General features: G+C 43.6%; 1 protein-coding gene and 1 long non-coding RNA gene across 4 annotated transcripts in view; one reads left to right on the top strand and one right to left on the bottom strand.

The window, feature by feature from the left end:
• The window catches only part of LOC135969397 (uncharacterized), a 110714-nt gene that overhangs the window by 89139 nt on the left and 422 nt on the right, over positions 1–21153 (bottom strand). The window contains exon 2 of one of the 3 annotated variants that reach the window (XR_010584634.2): positions 7226–11180. The exons of 1 other annotated variant lie outside the window; for it this stretch is intronic. This is a non-coding gene — a long non-coding RNA (uncharacterized lncRNA). Of the gene's footprint in view, positions 1–7225; positions 11351–21153 lie in introns of those variants that run through there. One more of the 3 variants, XR_012431615.1, reaches the window with a different exon arrangement.
• On the top strand, positions 5723–18069 carry LOC101866006 (ropporin-1-like). The gene is made up of 5 exons (XM_045385552.2): positions 5723–5927; positions 9394–9511; positions 10841–11002; positions 15784–15959; positions 16752–18069. Exons 1-5 carry the CDS (start codon positions 5812–5814, stop codon positions 16816–16818), a joined length of 639 nt encoding a protein of 212 aa, XP_045241487.1. The 5' UTR covers positions 5723–5811; the 3' UTR covers positions 16819–18069.

The following is a 21153-nucleotide window of genomic DNA, read 5'->3' as shown; positions in this document are numbered from 1 at the left end:
GAAACTGGATGAGATCAAAGGGAGAGTGCATGTAGACAGAGAAGTCCAAGTGTAAATCCTGGGGCACTCCAAGATTAAAGTGTCAGGGAGAGGAAGAAGAACAAGCAAAAGAGACTGAGAAAGAACAGCCAATGAGGAAGGAGAAAAACCAAGAATGTGATGTCCTGGAATCCAAGGAAAGAAAGTGTTTCAGGCATGTGAAAGTGATCAGCAGGGTCAAATGCTGCTGATAGGTTGAGCCGAGGCTGACAGATGATGTTGGATTTAACAGCATGTCATTGGGGACCTTGACGCAAGTCATTTCAGTGGAGTGATGGGTTGAAAGCCTGGTTCAAGTAGATTCAAAAGAAATTTAGAAGAGAAAAATTAGAGGTGGCAGGTATGGGCAACTCGTTTAAAGAACTTGGCAATAAAGGGAAGCAGAGAAATGGGTGAAAGCTGAAGAGGAAAATGATGGGAGAAATTAGAGCATGTTTGTATGTTGATGGGAATTATCTAGTAGAAAACGGAAATGATGAGAAAGGATGTAGTCAATATTAATTTGTACAAGAAAATAGCAGAAAACAACATAGCCTACTTGATAAAAGAATTTATGTAATAAAGGATTTTATTGTAATATTTAAGACAGATTTTTATACTGAAACATAATAAACACCCATGAACCCACCATCCACCCCAAGAGCTAGACCACTACCAGTAACATCTATGTGCTCCTCCCTCTCTAATCTTACCTCTGTTTTAGAAGAAAGCAACTTTCCTGAATTGTGTTATCATTTCCCTGTAAAATTATATTCTCTTGACTGTATCATGTTATATTTATTGACTGATAGATCAAGGATAATCTAACCTATGCCTCTCAACCTGGCCTCCTACAGACAGACATCAAACCACCTCAGTCAGACAGTGCCATGAAATTCCTCCCTTGATTTAACCTGCTACACTAAAATTCTATTTTATTTCATCTTCCATCTCCAGCTGCTAGTGCTTTGTCTGAAAAACCCCTTCTTCTGCACAAAGATCATTATTATTCATTCCTGTCAGCATTATTTACTCAGCATGAAAGCAGGAAGAGATTGGCACACCTTCATCTCATGTGCATATACAGAACAGACCCCAGTGGCCAGAGCATTCTTGTTATCCTGGATGACGCACCTGCAGCCCTCAAGCCTCCAGCCTCCCCCTTCCATCCTAAGGCACACCCTGTTGGTCAGATGCCTATACCAACACCTGGCAGCCCCTCCACAGAGGCCTCAGAAAGGCAGGTGATAGCCAGTGACTGGGTTTCTTTCATCCCCAGATCTTGCCCTGTGGGCAGTGGCCATTCTCAGATCATCCAGGTTTCTCCAGGTGTGCAAGGACCTGCAGGATTTTGACAAATGCCAGCAGAGTGGCCTCTTTACAAATGGATGACAACAGGCTGCAAAAAGCTTTCTGCATGCATAAGCCAAAAATCTAGTTCTCCTACTTGTTCACTGATGCTTAAAATTGATTTAAGGAGAGACAAAGGCTTTCATCTCACAACCAGAGAAAGCTTTGAAGGCCCTGGGTGAACTAATCTATTTAGACTAATACACACTGTAGTATAAATGGACTGAAGGATTAGATGATGCAATGGGCAGTTTTAAAATGGGTGTGAAGTGACAAGGGGTATAGCAGAGAAAGATGGGGCTTTTCTTGCCTCCTTGGGTGCTTAAAAAGAACAGTCTTGAGGCCAGGTGCGGTGGCTCACACCTGTAATCCCAATGCTTTAGGAGACCAAGGCGGGGTGGATCACTTGAGCCCAGGGGTTCAAGACCAGCCTGGGCAACATGGCAAAACCCCGTTTATAAAAATATAAAAATTAGCCTAGTGTGGTGGCACGCACCTGTAGTCTCAGCTACTTGGGAGGCTGAGGTGGGAGGATTGCTTAGATCTAGGAGATTAAGGCTGCAGTGAGTCACGATCACCCCATTGCACTCTAGCCTGGGCAACAGAGAGAGACCCTGTCTCAAAACAAAGCAAAGCAAAACAAAACAAAACAAAAAAACAGTCTTGAAATCAGAAGACCTGGAGTCAAGCTGGGCGCTGGGCCCTACTGCCAGCTGTTTGATCACAAGCAAAATTACTCGAAGCCTTGAGCCTGTTTTTTATTTCCAAAGCGAAGGTAATATCTACCTTCAGAGTTTACCATGAGACTTTGATGTCATCATGTTTGTAAAAGTGCCCTGGCACAGTGACCACATTCTACCCAGTAAAGATTGTCTATCTTTCCCTGTTGTCCCCAGGCAACTCAGGCTCTGCTCCTATCCGCTCCATCCCTCTTTCTTAGCATTATAAGGTCAAGAGTGAGGTATCTGGGACCATGCAACCCAGGTTCAAATCCTGACTCTATCACTTGCTAACATCTTAGACAAGTTTAACCTCTCTGGGCTCAGTTCCCTCATCTGTAAAAATGGGGATAACAATAGTACTTGCCTCATGGGGTGACAGTAAGGATGAAATGAGTTCATATGTGTAATGCACTTAGAACAATTCCTGGCACCAAAAAACGCATTGTAAGAAGTGTTGTTACTATGATTCCCGAGGACTTCTCACCTGTCCACTTTCCACAAGCCGAAAGATCAAGCTCCACTTCCGCTCTCTCACCTACAAAAGCGCACGGTCAATGGCTACACATTCTGTCCCATCCCCAATGCCCCCAGCCCGGGTTTCCTAACGCCCCCAGCCCTGTCCTTAACCCTCCAGGCCGTCTGGTCCTTCCACCAACAGCAAAGCCAAAAGCAGCTTTCAGCTTCCCCGAGCCCCGCCCTAGCGGGACCCTGGGAACCCGCCGCTGCAGGCGGGGCGGGGCGGCTCTGTGACGTCGCGCCCGGCCCTACCCCGGGTGACCTGGCAGCGGAGCCCGCGCAGGGTTTGCCAGGTGAAGGCGGAGCGCTAACGTCTAACGCTAACGGCGGTCGTGCCCCGCCGCTGCTGTCACCCCTGGCCGCTGCTGCCCTCCCCGCCGAGGTTCCACTGCTCTTCTTAAGAAGGGTGTGAGGCACTGGGTCTCTCCCCACATCTCTCGCCTGAGGCCAGACAGCCGGTTTGGGAGCGAGCCTGAGGTAGCCACCCCGAGGGGAAGTGGAGGGAGGGCAGGGCTCTGAGCGCCCCGAGGGCTGCACTGGTCTGAGCGAGGAGCCCTGCAGGACGCCCCCTGGCTTCTGAGCCTCTCCTTGTTCACAGAGCAAGGGAAAGGCAAGATCTTCAAGAGAATGTGACTGTTGGGGATTATGGCTTTCTGGCCAATTTGTGTGCGTATTTTGTAGCCAGAATACTATTATACAGTTTCTTACCCTGAGGACAGTGATAGGGAGACTCAAAAGTCTGGAATCAGCCGGGCGCGGTGGCTCAAGCCTGTAATCCCAGCACTTTGGGAGGCCGAGACGGGCGGATCATGAGGTCAGGAGATCGAGACCATCCTGGCTAACACGGTGAAACCCCGTCTCTACTAAAAATACAAGAAAATTAGCCGGGCGCGGTGGCGGGCGCCTGTAGTCCCAGCTACTCGGGAGGCTGAGGCAGGAGAATGGCGTGAACCCGGGGGGGCGGAGCTTGCAGTGAGCCGAGATCGCGCCACTGCACTCCAGCCTGGGGCACAGAGCAAGACTCCGTCTCAAAAAAAAAAAAAAAAAAAAAAAAAGTCTGGAATCAGAGCCCTCCACGGAGGAGCCACACCTCTGCTTTTTCATCAGCAACAGGGATATAAAAATAACTTTGGGAGAATTGTCAGGTGGACCAATGGGCATACCTAGCGCTTCACATACTGCTATCACGCATTCTTTTATACCTAGCACCTCACAGACTGCTATCATGCGTTCATTTTTACTAGTATCTATTGAACACTAAGTTCCTGGCACTGGGTAGGCACTGGGATGGTGTGGTGAGCAAAAACTGACCAGTCCTGCCGTGGAGTTTAGTGGGAGAGGCACATGTTACTCAAAGAATCACAGCAACGATGGGTAAGTGATGCTCTGAAAGGGTATGTACAATGGAACTGACAGGGTGGTCAGGGAAGGTTGAGCAGATTTCCAAAGGAAGAATTAACCTGTTAAGAGGAGGGGAATGCATTCCAAACAAGAGTAACCACATCCCAAACCCACCACCTCCAATTCCAAACCCAAACAGGGATGTGCAGTTGCCTGTGCTTGGTTCCAAGCTACTCACAGAAACCCTCTGAGATTCTGACCTGGAGCCTTTCATTCATGTAACTGGAGACTTTCATTTATGAAACGGAAGCCCTGTTTAGCCCATACCAATAAAACCAAGTGAGAGATTCCTGAAACAAGACTATAGTCTAGTTAAGACCAACATTCTTCAGCACTTGGCAGGTATATGTTGGTATACCATTTCACATTGGGAGGCATGTTTTGTTTGCTTTTTCGTGTTTTTAAAAAATTCCTTTTTTCCTCTCTACAGATTTAGTGGTTATATTACTGTTAAAACTTTTCTAATACTTTTCTAAGTCTAAAATTAATCATTATTTTATCATCCTTTTCCTCCAAATAAAAGAATATAAATAAAGTAAAAGGTCATGAAGTCCCACCAACCTAAGACCACTTTAGTTTCTTGTCTTGGAATTTCCCAGCCGTGCTGGTGCTGGTATACATTGAAAACTTAGAACTAGTCCGCGGCTACAAACTCCTGGGGGACTGTGTCTCTCCTGACTAGAAGCAGCAATGCAGACAGGTCTCTTTGCTGCTTACCCCCGCCTGTAGGCAGATATTTTCAGCCACACCTTTTCCGGCTGAGGGTGGAGTCCCTGGGTGGGTCTCAAGTTTAGGTCAGAAGGGGAGTCCGTTAGTCCAGACATTTGCCTTTTGTGAGCCCAATCCTTGGTCTCTACCCACCCTCCCTGGCCATTTATCTCAAGGCTTCAAGTTCCTGCCATCTACATTTGCCCAGATGAGCCCTAGGTTCTGCGTTTGCCCAGCACTGCGGGTTCCACTTTGCTTACCTCATTGGCCACTGGAAGATTTCTCTCACTTCACTGCAAGCCCAGCAAGGCAATGTGAAAGGCTTGTACTGAGATTTGTCTGGCCTCTAGGTGATTTGAAGAGGGACAGCTTTTTAGCATATCTAGTCTGTCCCTTTCTCTACTAAAAGCAGACAAAAATCTTTTGATCTGTTTATTTGTGGATGGAATTGTATACACTTTATGGATTTTCATGTTTTGTTTCAATTTGTCCTGGAACTTTTTGAGAGAAAATGTACTAGTTTTCCGCCTGACAATTAGAGTGGAAAAGAACATGCAGCTATAGAGACTCTCATCAAATGGCTGTTTAATGACTGTTTTTATGTGGAAATAACCTAATGTTAATTCATAGAGGGTTCAAAGTAAATTTTGCTACAATTCTTACCCAGCTAATAAGAGCTGGACGACATGCAAAGATGTTCATGATGTACTTTTGAGTAAATAAACTGTTTTGTATAATCTCATTTTAAAATTTTACAAACATATATATTTATACTGACAAATTCTGGAAGGAGACATCCAATATTTTGGGGTGATATCATTAGGGAATTTTTTGCTGACCTCCACTTCTTAAATGAACAAGGCTGTGTAATTTTTATGTAAAGGACATAAGTATTTAGAACAAAAAGTAGGGGTTAGCAGACGGCTTTCTAACCTTGGCGTTGTGTAACCATAGAATGCATTTATCTTGCAGAGTCCCCAAAATTGAGAGTGTCAAACAGAGGCTGGGTGACCTCCTGTCCAGGATTGCTCTCATCTTTTGAGTCCAAGTTTTCATCTTATGTATTTTTTTCTCCTGAGAATAGGTCAACCAATCAATGGCTCAGACAGATAAGCCAACATGCATCCCGCCGGAGCTGCCGAAGATGCTGAAGGAGTTTGCCAAAGCCGCCATTCGGGCGCAGCCGCAGGACCTCATCCAGTGGGGGGCCGAGTATGTGCTCCTTTATCGCCTTCACCTCTTGGAGGACGGGCGGGGAGACAGGGTCCTGGAAAACCGCGGAGGTTGCCATGGCTGCAGCCAGGGAGTCGGGACTAACTGGCAGCGTCTTTGTTTTAGCTCTTGCATTGCTTTGATGCTTTAAAATCCACACGTAAATATTACATCTAGTCGGGCGAGGATGGGATGCCTCCCCTAAGCGAGCCAGACTGAGCAGTAGGACGCCAGGTCAATAGCCCGTGTCCTGGGGCAAGCAGCAAGAGTTAAGTGACCGCCTCACACCAGCGTATGCACACCCACCTCCTCCCTGCTCTCCTTTTCCCAGTCCCGGTGGAAAGAAGGGCTGGGAATCTCCGAAGCTTAATCTGCCTTTCTTCGTTCTCCTGACTCACCTCTAGATGGCAGCAGTGCAGCCGGGGTAGGGACGCGACAGCCCTGGGTGGATGGGGTGGGACCAGTCCAGCTAGTTCACCCCTTTAAGGAGACACTTCATCCCCTGTGTTAAAACTCTTACTTGGACCCAACCAAAGACGCTTTGTATCTTGTCTTTGAGGAAATTGTTATTTTCTTTAGTGTTTCTCTGAACTGATTTGTTCTGCCAACATAAAGATGTCCGCACAGTACCCATTGTATTCTGGAGAAAGGCCAAGCAGAGTGATGGGGTCCCCGGGCATGGCTGAAAACAGTGTGCCTCAAACACGCGGGCCTTCTTTCAGGAGAGACCTCCAGAGGCTGCTCAGTAGATGGAGCTCACACAACAATCGCTGCGGGCCGGGATTGAAGCAGCTTTGCACAGAAAGCCTCTCAGCTATGAAATTGCTCCTTAGACAAACTTGCCTGCTTGAAACTGGGGAACCAGGACTTGAGACAGGAGCTGGAGGATAACTAGACCTCTCGGACCATTTTCAGGCTATTTTTACTGTTTTATGATTCCCTGCTTAGGAGGCTCTCAGTAGGAAGGGGAGAGTGAGAGAGGCCGTTGAGAGACAGCCAGTGAGCTGGGGAAGGGAAGATGTCCTCAGCCTGAGGTTGTGAGCGGGTATACTGTGCAGATGGTGGGGAGAGTGTGGACACCTTTGAGAAGACACAAAATGTCATCTAAGAGGGGTCTTTCGGAGTCTCTGGGCCAGTGCTGTGCTCCCGGGCTGGATTAGGATGCAGCTTTTACAACTGGAAGGAAAATAGACCAGGGGTGCTCATAAAAAGAAACATAAATGGCGGTTGCTTCGCCTAGTAATGAGCCCTGTTTAGTTTTCCATTCTAAATTTTATATATTGCCTCTAAGATTGAACTTTAGCATCAGAAGACTAATTTATTTTGGCATAGTCAGATAGACAGACTTTATCTTATACATTCGTTTCAAACCCATTTTATTGTCCTTGTGCTGCTGTTTTATAATAAGCAAGATGACATTGCTTAGTACTGTCCCTGAAATTTATGGAAGAAGGCATTCACTATTGTAGCCTGCTCGCTCTCATATTGTATCATGTGCTATAATTTTTTAGACATCCATGAAAACTTAGTTTGTAGTTTAACCACAATGAAAAAGGAGGGCATGACCTAAGAGCCCCCTCCTTTCTATCCAGACGTGAAAAGCACCGCTCAGATGGTTGTATGTGACTTACTTAAAACCTGTACCATTTTAGAGAATAAAACTCTACGAAGTATTTCCAAGACAAAATACGTATTTAATCCATTGCAAGTAAGAATTTCACTATACATGTGTTGTCAACGAAGAAACCTCTTACCAGGCATCGGCAGGACATATACTTATTTGTCCTCTGGTAGGCATGTGTTACAACACAAATTTGCAATCTATGTGTACAACCATGGACCTGATCACTTGCGAATGAAGCTCAATAACCCAAAGAACGAAATCCATGATTACAGCTTTATTTCCATGTTGTCTAACCAATCCCACAAGAAGTCCAGAGAGGTTGGTGCTGAGTGTTACTCTACCTGGGCAGCACTTCTGTAGAATGAGGTGCTGTGTGTCTCTGTCCCTCCCATTTATACCACCCAAGTCTGGTTATAAAGCCTGAGGCCACACCCCGCTCCTACTGTCACATTGCACCCACACCCTACCCACCCCAACACTGATCTGTGTGCAGAGATTTCTCATGCACGTTGTTAAATGTGGCCTTAACGTTTTTCTTCTGCCCTTCCTGCTGATGACCTCCAAGGGGTGACTGGCAGTTACTGCTTTAGTCATGTAGCTTTAGCTCTGCCTGGCTATGTGGCTCAGAGACAGGCAATGGTTAGCCCATCATTGTATGGCTTGACCCTAAAATAGACTTTTACTAAATTCCCTCTATATTTATTTACATACTACCTGGATCTGGAGGAAGTAATGGAGGGAAAAAAGCAGGAAGGGACAGAAATTTGTGGCTCATGGATCGTCAATAACCAGGCTTTGATGGAGACAGATGCTGCCATACAGCATTGGTGACCCACATGTCAGCGGCTCATGTCCGTTCCCTGCTGCAGGCAGCCTCTTTTCATCTTATGCCAATCCTGAAACGGAACTCAGTACTTGTTCTACAATGCCCCAAAACAAAGTCCACTCCACAAAATATTGAGGAGCAGGCAGATTTTACTGAAAATTTTGAGGGAAGATGGAGAAACAGTTTTATTTCACAGTCACCATATAGCTTCAGATTGTCTCAAACCTTCTTTGGCTTGTCTTCTCTCCTGAGCCTTGCACGGTGCCCTGACAACCCTCTCTCCCTTCCCTCTTGAAGCTCCAAGCCTCACTACCTCTGGCCAGAAACCCTTCCTGATTCACCCCTAGGACACTTCCATCTCTTCCCCTTCCCTCCTTTTTTGTTTCTTCAGAGATGGGGGTCTCACTCTGTCACCCAGTCTGGAGTGTGGTGGCACAATTATAGTTCACTGCAGCCTCAAACTCCTGGGCTCAAGTGCTCTTCCAGCCTTAGCCTCTGGAGTTGCTGGATTACAGGCCCTAGCCACCATTCCTGTGCTGTCTTCCCCTTTTTTACATACATCACTTTTTAGTTATCTTCCAAATTCTCTTTCCAAGATTATATATACATATGTAATACATATATGCACATAATACATATGTATACAAGATTATATATACATATGTAATATATATCTGCATGTATAAAACATTCAGAGATGGGGAAAAAAAAAAACAAAACCTGAACCCGATATGCTCCAGGGAATTGCATACCCAAACTTTTCTTGGTTCTTCCTCATCCTTAGAGAAGAACAAAGTTTTGTATTCTCTAAGCATTCTCTGTGCCCTAAGTGGAGAGTAACACATTCAGGCTTTTCCCATGTGTAAGTGAACTAAACACAATGACACATAGGAGCCACTTCACAAAGCTTCCTTTCTCTACCTCCTTCCCTCAGAAAAAGGGGGAAGGATTGCTAGAACAGCCAGAGGCCACTGGATATAGGATGCTCCTCCTACTCTCTGACTTTTTTCTTGTAGTTATTTTGAGGCCCTGTCCCGTGGAGAGACGCCTCCGGTGAGAGAGCAGTCTGAGCGAGTTGCTTTGTGTAACTGGGCAGAGCTAACACCTGAGGTGTTAAAGATCCTGCATTCTCAGGTAAGGGCCCTGCTGCAGCATTGAGGGGAAGGTAGCACAGTGTTGAGGCTGGGTGGGTACAGATGAAAGCCCTCTGTTCTCTTGCCAGTCAGTTGACCACTTAGCATCACCCTAAAATACACTAAACCGTGGACTGAAAGTAAATCTTCCCTTGGGGAAATGGGAATAATTTTGAAATAGGCTGTAGGCTGAGTCATTGGTGGGGTCATCCCAGGTTTCCTTGAAGCTGGCAGAATGTACAGGGGCTCAATGCAATGCTAATCTCGTCTCTCCAGAAAAGTGCAGGTCCTCAGTCACTCGACAGTGTCTCCCTTACTGATCAAGACCATAATATGATGCCAATCACAGTTTGGGGAAGGGCATATTTCAGCTCCCCAGCTATCCCAGGTCCAGACACAGCTTTTAGCTTTTAGGGAGAGGCTGTGAGCCTCTTCACAGCCACATCATCCTGGGAGCTGCCTGGTGAATGAACGCATGAGGAGGGTCCGGTTTGAGAAAGTTTGTGGTTTGGCCAATTCCCAAGAAATACGGTTGAGCACCACCATACCCTGCTTTATGATCCAGGACAGAGAGGTTAGGGGTGATTTAGGACTGGTGCGGCTAACTACCTTGGTGCCAGAGGCTTAGCATTTCGCTGGAATCAGAGGGTCAGGAAAGGTGGTGGAGCACTTCATCAGGGGCATCTGTGATCTTGTTGCATTGGTTGCCAACGACCGGTCACCTTCCCTCCTTTTATCCACCAAGTACCTTGTGCAGTGAACATGACAGAGCTCTAACGTACCTGGGATCAAGCAACATTAGGCGTCCAGACCAAATCCCCGTGGGTCAGCCACATACCCCACATCATTCCGGGGAAAGCATGAGGGATGTGCTTGAGGTCTAGAGCTAAGAACTCAGTGCAATCTGGAAGAAAGAGACCTATGTCTTGTTTTAATTTTACCATTAATTAGTGGTCTGAGGTAAGCCCTCTACCCCTTGGTTTTGTTTTCAGGCTGTTCTATCTGTCATATAAGGAATAAAAAAATTTAGGAATACAATAGCAGATAAAAGCTATTGTCACCAGAAATTAAAATGTAATATGAATGTATATCTTTTGCATAATTCTGACACCTAAAGTTTAACAATTAATAAATTATATTTCAGCATGCTCTTCACTAGGATTTGCGAAGATAATTGCCACACAGAGCCATCTTGTACCTTCCTAACACCCCCTCCCGCCCCTTGCCATGTGCTGGGAGATGTGGACCTGGCCTGGGGGCGGGGTGTTTCTCAGGGCCTTGTCTCAACTTCTCCCACATCTCCGTGTTGTGTCTGTCCCCTGCCCTGCAGGTTGCTGGGAGACTGATCGTCCATGCAGAGGAGCTGGCCCAGATGTGGAAAGTGGTGAATCTTCCAGCAGATCTGTTTAATAGTGTGATGAATGTGGGTCGCTTCACGGAGGAGATCGAGTGGCTGAAGTTTTTAGCCCTTGCTTGCAGCGCTCTGGGAGTTGTAAGTTAGCTTGACTGTTTTGTTCCTGAGGGGGCAATCTCCCTCCGGGCCTGGAAGGGCAGTGGATCTATACATGTGGTCAACTCTCCAGGGCTGATGATAAACATGCCTCTTCTCGCCTTGGCCTTCTCCTCTCTAAAGCAAAGTCATTTCTGTGCTCGTCAGGCAGAGGCAGGGGCTGGGAGGGGCAGAGGGAGACACCATCGTCAGGCTCTGGGGAGAGTTGACTACAGTGTAGCTCTTGGATTATTTATGAATATTGCCCTCAGATTTATTTTCACTCCACTCCCTCCATTCACATTCCCAGAGACAGCCAAGAGCCGGCTGCAGAAAAAGACTTCCAGACACCTAGAATATATATCAATAGACACTTTTTAAAGGGGGTACAATCTTATAGAAAACTATGTAATAAACAGAATTGGATGCAAAACTCAGACACAGGAAAGCAAAAAAAAAAAAAAAAAAAAAAAAAAGAGAGATAAGGCTATTTCTGAATTTAGTCATGACACCTCCATAGATGCAGGATGTTCATACAGATTTATGCCTTTTCCAAATTTGATGTGTTTGATATTGGAAAATCAATTTTACTGTTTTGAAGCCAAAGATGCTGAAATCAGTTTATATGTATAGATATCTAAAGCTTGGGTATCTTATATATGGACTTACATTGTTAAACATTGTTAAAATAACTTAAAATGAATCAAAAACATGGTTTTTTGAAAGAATCCCCGAGATACATACAAGTTTGAAAATTACAGCATTTATATGGGAAAAATGTATCTTTAAAATTTTATCTGCAGTTAATTATGATCTTGTTGGTCTACCCCACCCACAAAGGGTCAAATAATAAATAAATTCAATCCAATCCTGAAATTTTAGTCTGATGCAGTAACTGAAACAGCCTAACGGTAAATTTCCCAGTATCTCAGGTTTTTCCTCACCACGCTGTCTTCTCCAAGATGGCAGTTGAATTTAGATGGAAAGAGGTGACTCTAGGACCACAGAGCAGTCGTTTCCCACAGCCCTCAGTCTTCTCTGGCATCTCTGGTCTCCATGGCAATGCCTGTCTGTCTGGTTGCTAGCTGCTTGCAGCTTAAGTTTTTGGTCATGTCTCTCCCAGACTGGTGAAAGGCTGACGATGCCTCCCCCACCGGCTCATTTCAGTTCTCAATGGTGTTGAGGGCCTCTTTGAGTCTTTGCCAGGGTGTCCTATCTGCTCCCTGGCTCTGGTGGTCTACTTCACAGCCCCTCACCAGTGTGTGATGTGTCTGAGGCCTTCCCGTATCCCCATACCTCAGAGTAACAAAGAGTGACTTTGGAAAGTCAAATTCCAACCCTCCCTCTACTTAGCCCACTGTGTAGATGCTAAGTTTCCTCTGATGTACCTGCCTCCCAAACTGGAGAGGGGAAACCACGAGGTAAGTTGGATCTTTCTACTTCCCTTCTAAAACAAGGAGGTGGGATTCAGTGTTCCATGAGGTTCATCTACCTCTGACATCCTGTGATTCTATCCCCACTTCTTTGCTTCCTCTGAGACACCCTCAGGCCTACCTCTGAATAACAGTGAGCTCCTCCAATTCTAAGAGGCCTTGACATATCTGATTTTGTTCTGCATCATCCCCATGTCAAAGAACCCCTAGAGGTAAAGTCAGCCTGGAGGTTAAGTCTGTAAATAAGGGGTACCCTATGAAACCAGTAATCAATACCCTTATATTCATTTCTATCATGCTGGACTGTTTCTGGGATCTTAAATGTGGGGCTAGTCAGTGGTATGGTGTGAATGTTTGTGTCCTCCCAAAATTCATAAATTGAAACCTCAACTTCCAAGGTGATGGCCTTAAAAGTAGGGCCTCTGGGAGTTGATTGGGTCACGAGGGTGGAGCCCTCATGAATGGGATTAGTGCCGTTATAAAAGTTGCCCCTCCACCAACTGAGGACACATAGAAGACATCATTCATGAGGAACACGCCCTCACCAGAGAGCAAATCTGCTGACCCTTTGGTCTTGGACTTCCTAGACTCCAAAACTGTCAGCAATAAATTTATGTTGTTTATAAATTATCCAGTCTAAGGTATTTTGTTATAGCTGAGACTAAGTCAGGGGTCACCATCTGGTGGAGACCTTGCATCCTAGTTAATTCATATATCCTTAGAGGCAAGCCCAGAATTTCTCTTTCCTTTGCCAATTCAACAGTAAGACAGGATCTCTATGCCATTCAGAAAAGCCAGTTTGTTCCTTATAGAAGAGTCTAGTAACAGGAATTTTTACTCCAGTAGGTAATAGGTACATTTACTCCATTTTGAGCTCTCTGCATCTAATACACATTATTCAGAATGCGATGGCATGCAGACCTGCATTCCTCCTCCCTTCAGCACTCCTTCTTCTGGACTGGCCTATGCCACCTCCTGTTCCACTGAACTGATTATTAAAAAAGAGATCACATATGTAGAAAATAATCATGTTCACTGGAAAGAATGACTTTTTTAAAAGCAAATAATTCACATTTCAAGGCTTTCACCTCTGACTTTGAAAATGAAGCTTGCAAGATGTTTAAAGACTACCTCTGTGAAATGGATCCCCAAAAAAATATTGTGCAAGAGAATGAAGATATGTTTACTTTAGATTTATGTCAGTTTACCAAATAGCTCCAGTCCAAAGAGTTATTTATCCACTCATCCATTTATTAAATCTTTAAAAATATTTTAAAATCTTACGAGGCAATAGAATTTGAAGGTTTGTTGTTTGAATAATCAATAAAAAATGATGCGTAAGGCTGAAAGCCCCTATGTTAGTTTGTTAGGGCTGCCATGACTTGGTGGCTTGAACAACAGAAATTTGTTGTCTCTAAGTTCTGGAGGACAGAGGTTCTGGGAACAAGCTGTCAGCAGGATTGCTTTGTTCTGAGGTGTTTCTCCTTCTCTTAAAAATGGCCAGCTTCTCGAACTGTGTCCCTCTGTGCCTGCATGTCTGGTGGCTCTCGCTTTATGTCCTAACTCCTGTTCTTATAGAGACACCCTACTGACTTCATTTTAACTTATCTTTTTGAAGGCTGTATGTTTAAATACAATCGCATTCTCCAGTTCTGGGGTTAAGGCTTCGACATATGAATTTTAGGGGGAACAATTCAGCCCATACCAGCACCCCATGGGAGAGGGCAACAGAACAAAGCATTAGGGGTGCAGAGGGTTGTTTTTGGTTGCTTGTTTGTTTTTTTACAGAAACAGGTGAGCTGTGTGTGGAAATTATAAAGTTCAGAGTGTGCTCGCAAATCTACCCCAAACCATTCTCTCACTCACATGCATGACTTACCATCCTCCCAGACAGCCTCGTGTATACTAGTTAGCCCATGCCTGCCCTCCCACCCACTCTGAATTAAGTGGAAGTGCCTAGAAGATGCAGTGTTTCACAGCGATTTCCATGAGAGGACCCCCAGAGGCAGGGGAGAGGAAAGGAAGGTGGCCTGCCTCAAACTCAATTTTTTTTGACATCATGTGGTTTATTGAAAATTTTGTTTCATAAAATAACAATGCTTATTAAATGTAAAGAAACAAATTTTAAATATTAACTCAATTAAAATTAATAATTATTGTAAATTATGTTTAAATTACTTGCCATCAAGTCAAACTATCACTCAAGGAAGAGTTTATTCATATCCTCAGTACCTCAGTACCTCCTGACATAGATTACACTCCTGGATAACACACACCCTAGTACCTCCTGACATAGATTACACTCCTGGGTAACACACACCACAGTTAGAGAAGCCCCATCTAGGCAATCATTCTATTCTGGGAGAGGATGAGAGGAGAACAGCAAACATCAACTGCTAAGGCAGGACAAGTCTCCTCTACTAATCATGTGGGAAGATACAGCAGCTGCTTTTTCACTCACCCTAAGCCACCACTCAGGACTGATCATTCACTGATCCCTGGAAGGCTGTGTCAGGATGATCTGTACATCATCAGTTTCAGTAAACCACCAAGATCTGTATGCTGACCTTCATTTCACAACTCTTTCGCTTGTATCATTTATTCAAAGGGTGGGTTTATTTAACGACATGAGATTAGTTCTGAGCATGCTCCTTTAATGTTCAAGTTTCACTGTAAGGAGAGTTTGCTTCTGTAGTAACCCTTCTATTAAAATTCCTGGCACTCATTGTCAACCAATATTTCCTCAGCAATATAAGGGTTAGTATTACATAATATTAAATAAAGCAGTAGGTGATTCTATTCAGATGGGCCCAGATGCTTTAGAGGAACGTTTAGCTTGATGTTCAAGACCATTTTTCCAGTATCTTCTTGGGACTCTATTTTCCTGGGGAAATTACCCTTCTCTTACCTTCTCTACTGTGTCTTGCTGAAGTATATAGTATCTTGCTGGAGTATATAGGCTAGACCATTTATCTCAGCCCTTTAGAGATATGATTGGAGGCTAATAAGAAATAATTCTAATTATATAGAATGCAAATCAACTTCCCTCCTTTAGTGAGGTTATTCAGACTAAAGTAACAAATATCTTTAAACTATTTAGGAATTTATAAATTTAATTCCTTGAGTAGTCTTCCAACAAAGAAAGAAAAAAATAAAGATACCCAATACTTAATATCTTTTAGAATGAATTAGTGACATTTGAATGTAAAAATTCCAAGCTTTCTAGAATCTTAAATTGTTCGCACTTCATTTTATAGAGGAATATTTTTGTTTTCTTTCTTCTATCTAAATGGATCTCAGGAATATTGCCTGGAAGAGTAACTTTCTCCTCATTTTATGTAACTTTTATAGACTATTACCAAAACTCTCAAGATAGTGTGTGAGGTCTTATCATGTGACCATAATGGTGGGTTGCCTCGGATCCCGTTCAGCACCTTCCAGTTTCTCTACACGTATATTGCCGAAGTGGATGGAGAGATCTCTGCATCACACGTCAGCAGGATGCTAAACTACATTGAACAGGAAGTGTAAGTTAACTTTTACCCATTGGAGGTGAAAGAATACCAGAAAAACAAATCTATGGGACCAAGACAGAGGAAGATTATTGTATTATGCTGCTCTGGGAACAGAAAAGCGAGGACATGAAATATGGATCTTAAAGAAAAGGGGAAAGGGAAGGAGAAGAGGAAGGAAAAGAATGATATAGGACAACAAGTCTTTGAGTGCTACTGAGAGTAGTGGTAGCGGCGGCAGCAGCACCTGAGAACATGTTAGAAATGCAGAATCTCAGGCTACACCCTGGACCTATGGAATCATAAACTCTAGGGGTGGAGCCCAGGAATCTGTGTCTTTATAAGCCCCCCAGTAACTCTGACTCACGCTTAGCTATGACCAGTGGAACCGAAGTGGAGGAGGAGGAGGAGAGGAGGAGCAGGGAGTCAAGGGTTAAGAGGAAAAGAGGGCCGGGCATGGTGGCTCACACCTGTAATCCTAGGGTGGGTGAATGGCTTGAACTCAGGAGTTCAAGACCAGCCTGGGCAATATGGTGAAACCCCATCTTTACTAAAAATACAAAAAGTAGCTGGGCATGGTGGTGTGTGTCTGTATCAGTTAATTGGGAGGATGGCTTGAGGTTGCAGTGAGCTGAGATTGCATCACTTACTCCAGCGTGGACAACAGAGCCAGACCTTGTCTCAGAAAAACAAAGTTAAGAGAAAAAGGAGCAACAGCAGAATTAATGTGAAATGAGTTGTCTGTATATTTTCTTTCTTAAATTAACTGTCAGTGAACTAACTGCAGATATACCTTTTTCCAAACAGAATTGGGCCTGATGGTTTAATCACGGTGAATGACTTTACCCAAAACCCCAGGGTTTGGCTGGAGTAACAGCACAATCTTGGCAATTTTAAAGGAAGATACAGAGATGATTGTACTTCAGAATGACTGAAACCCATATACCACCCAAAATCAATTTTCTTGTACAACTGGTACACACTAATAAACAATTAAACAAACATATGAAATCAGAAATGTGCGGAATTAAGATGTGAAATTGTTGGAACAAAACACCTTCGTTACCAGGAGATTAGTATTCTTCCCACGTGGACACTGAGTAAAAGTGGCTGACAAAGCATGGATAGAAAATGTATCTCCAATCAAAGCCAGACTGTCAGACTTTAAAAAGTAGTACGTTAACCAGACACAGTGTTGTTGTTCTGTGATTGTTAGGCATAATTTAGATAAGTGCCTTTTATATGGTCAATTGAAGTTTTTACCAGGTTATCTCTCCATTTGTTGGTACTGTGCTAGTCATTCATTCATCCTCTCACTCATCAATATTTATTGAGGTTAGCTATGTGCCAGGAATAGGGTTGCCAGAAAAAACACAGGACACCCAGTTAAATTTGAATTTCAGACAAACAACAAATGTTCTGTTTTGGTTTTTGCTAAACCTGGCAACATTCCAGGAAGTATGCTGACTTCTGAGCAGATGCAAGTAACATCTAAATTCTGCCTTCAAGGAGCTCACAGTCTAACACTAAGATAAGACCTGAACATAAATCACTTTCACGCAAATGGCCTTGAGAAGAACTAACAGTATTCCAGAAAGTGTCAATGTCAACGGATTTTTCTGAAACCATACACAGATGTCATGGAACCGACTAGAGAAATCCAGAATGCCCAAGGCTCAGGATTATCCAGGACTAGCCCTTTGAGCTTGGTCTGGAGGTTTAGTCCCTCTAGTATCATGGATACACAACTTTGCTTATCTGTCCAGTCTTTCATAATTCAGCACATTGGACCAATGACTTTGCCAATTGGCTCACCTCTGAAGTGTGAAAGTCTCTGTTCAGGTTTGACCATGTTCCAGTTTATAATGACCAAAGTTGAAAACCATACCTAGACAGGCACTGAGGATATATACAAGGTATCATAGGTTTGGAGTCAGACAGATCTGGATTCAAATTCTTTCTCACCAGTGACATCGAACAACTTAATTTATCTAAGATTGTTTCTTAGAGATAATGACACTGACTTCATAAGGTCATATTGTAAGGAAAAATTTGAGAATTTATAAAGTACTGTACACAGTGGCTTACACATGGTAAGTGCTTAATAAATGTTGGCTATTATTAATACAGTATTTGTAATCATTAATACAGTATTTGTAATATTGTTAATACAGCATAGCCCAGGTAGAGGGCAAAGCACAAAGCTGTTTTCCATCCTTGGGGTGACTGCAGAAGCAGGTTGATTTGGCAGATGTGCTGTAGATACTGTGTCCCTAGTGAGCAGCTGTGGCATAGCAATATCAATAGCTTAGAGCAAGCATTGCCCCAGTGAACCAGGGCAGGAGAGGAGGAAGATGGCGCACACCAAGTGGTGGCTCAAAAGATGAGCAATTGGCAGTGCAACAATGGTATTGGGGATACTGCTCTGAACAAGATGAGGTCCCTGCTTTTATAGAGATTAAATTCTACTTAGGAAGACAGACATTACATAACTAAACACAAGTTTATAATTGTGAGAAACGATGCTACTACATAGTAGCACGGGGCACACAGCTAGTGTGCAGGGGCAGGACAGACAGGCTTTTGTGAGAAAGTAATTTGAGAGCAAGTTCGGAAGCCACAGGCAACTCAGAAAGGTGTATCTGCAGCCCACATGTCCTTGTCAAGCTCCAGACTCAACTATTCAGTAGCTAACTTGACATCTTTCTTGGATGACTCCGAAGTACTCTCTAATTTAACAAATCCAAAAATGATTTTCCTGGTTTGCATTTTTTTCATAATAAAATGTTGGAGAGAAATGAGTTCATAAGCTTCCTTCCTAAATGTGGATCTCTCCCACCACCTGCCAAGATACAAAACCCAGAAACCAGGGTCAACAAATACCTCCCCACTGCCTTACTTTCCAACTCTATCACCAAGTGCTCTCCATTTTATCTCCTATGCATCTCTGAAATATGTTCTCTTCACCTTCCCTCACCACCACCTGCCTTAGGTCCCCTCATCCCCTCCCAGCTACCAACATATTTCATCTGGACTTCCTATCAATCTGGTCCTCACAGGAAACAGAAGACAATCTAGAGTTTTGAAGATAATTAAAAGGTTTACAGAATGGACAAGGAAAACAACAAGGGGGTTGAGGCACCCAGGGACTAGCAAACCATTATCACCCCTAAGACTGAAGGGACAAAGGGAAGGACATGTTTTATTAGAGTGTGAGAGGATTGGAGCTCCAGGGGCTCCCCTGATGATGCAGAGGGCCAGTGCCATCAGCCAAATGGTGCTGAGATAGGAGGAATATCCTATTCTCTCCCTCTTCTATTGACTAAACAGAACCTGAAGCTGAAGGGCATGTCTGACTGATGTCAGTCCCTGGGGCACAGAGAAGGGCAGAGAGCGGATGCAGGAGGAGAGAATTTGCTTACACCCATGCTTGCCTTTCCCCCAAGCACTCTCTATGCTAGGAATTAGCAAACTTCTGTAAAGGCCCAGCTAATAAATATTTTAGGCTTGGCAGGCTAGACAGTCTCTATCACAAATACTCAACTTTGGCAGTTGTAGCACAGATAATGTGTAAACACATTAGTGTGACTGTGTTCCAATAAAACTTTATAACAGATGATTTTCAGGTAACTTTTCACATCACAAAATATTATTCTTTTGACTTAAAAATAACTACTTGAAAATGTAAAAACTGTTCTCAGGCTGTATCCAAGAATGGCAGACTGAATTTAGCCAGGGATTGTAGGTTTTGGATTCCTGCTCTACACTACAGCCATGGGTCTTTGTAAAACCCCAGTCAGTTCACTGTGCCCCCTGCCTGAACTTTATTCCTAATGCCTTAGGATAATAAGCCAAATCATGTAGCCTATGAGGACTGCATAGTCTGGCTCTACATACATTTCCATCCACACTTTAGCAGCAAGAGCCTCTCTGCGTTTCTCCTTCTCAACATCATGCTGTCTCCACATCTTTAGAATCCTCTGCTCTCCACTCTCTATCTAGTTCATTTGCAGATCTCAGTTCACTGCAACATTATTTATAATACCAAATAACAAAATGAAAAAGGGGGTGGGGGCATAACATTCCCAACACTAGGGAAATGAATCATGGAACACCAGGCAGCCATTTTATAACTGTAGATTAATGAGAAACAATGTTGATGAGATATTAAGAGAAAACACTCAAGTTACAGTAATACCTATTATTTCATATTGTTGTAATACATTTATACATATATACGTAGGTGGAAAAAATCTTGAAGGGAATGCACCAAGCTGTTCAGAGTGATAACTCATGGGCAATGGGGTTACGGTTGATCTTTCCTTTTTGCTTATTTATATTTTCTAAAATAAACATGTATTAAGAAAAATCAACATGAATTTTTAAAAATCATTTACCTAAAAAAAACCCCTTAATTTCAGGTGAATATGTTAGAAAGTTATGAATTTATGAGAGGGCTGGGGAAGGAAAGGAGAAGTTTTCACAGTTTGATCTAATTCAAAACAATCTGTGAAATACTCAAGTTTCCTAAAATCACTCAGGATTTAAGTGTGTGATATTTTGGTGGACATATTTTAGTTCCTGGGCTTTGACATTAATTGTAACAGACTTTTAAAGGGTAGCTCTTTTCTCCATTAAAAAGCAATGAGGTTGGGCGTGGTGGCTCACGCCTGTAATCCCAGCACTTTGGGAGGCCAAGGCTGGCGGATCACCTGAGGTCAGGAGTTCAAGACCAGCCTGGCCAACATGGTGAAACCCCATCTTTACTAAAAACACAAAAATTAGCTGCATGTCGTGGCGCACATCTGTAATCCCAGCTACTCAGGAGGCTGAGGCAGGAGAATCGCTGGAACCCGGGAGGCGAAGGTTGCAGTGAGCCGAGATGGCACCACTGCACTTCAGCCTGGGTGACAGTTGAAATGTAATAAACTGAATTATCTCTCTTCAACTTGATTTAAATTATTAACCCAAAACCCAATGCCTTAAAAACCAATATCTAAAATCCTCATTAAACTGAGTGCACATGCCAATATTAAGAATGCTGTGTCATTCTTCATCAAAAGTAATTACCTCAACACAAGAGAAGACAAGTACGCATGGAAGTAAACCCTAAATCCCAACTAACGAACATCTGAGATCAGTGGCCACAGGGAATAATTCTGAAATTACCATCACACTTACGCAAAGATAACAACCCGGAGGTCTTATT

This window comes from Macaca fascicularis, chromosome 2, assembly GCF_037993035.2.
Source record: "Macaca fascicularis isolate 582-1 chromosome 2, T2T-MFA8v1.1".
Taxonomy (NCBI): domain Eukaryota; kingdom Metazoa; phylum Chordata; class Mammalia; order Primates; family Cercopithecidae; genus Macaca; species Macaca fascicularis.
The sequence above is the reverse complement of the archived record's forward strand: the minus strand, read 5'-3'. Positions and strand labels throughout refer to the sequence as shown.

Excerpts from the sequence above, each read along its gene's own strand:
- LOC101866006 (XM_045385552.2), top strand. The coding sequence starts at position 5,812 with ATGGCTCAGACAGATAAGCCAACATGCATCCCGCCGGAGCTGCCGAAG. Across the intron at positions 9,512-10,840 it reads TAAAGATCCTGCATTCTCAG|GTTGCTGGGAGACTGATCGT; the intron begins GTAAGGGCCCTG and ends CCTGCCCTGCAG. Across the intron at positions 15,960-16,751 it reads AACTACATTGAACAGGAAGT|AATTGGGCCTGATGGTTTAA; the intron begins GTAAGTTAACTT and ends TTTTCCAAACAG.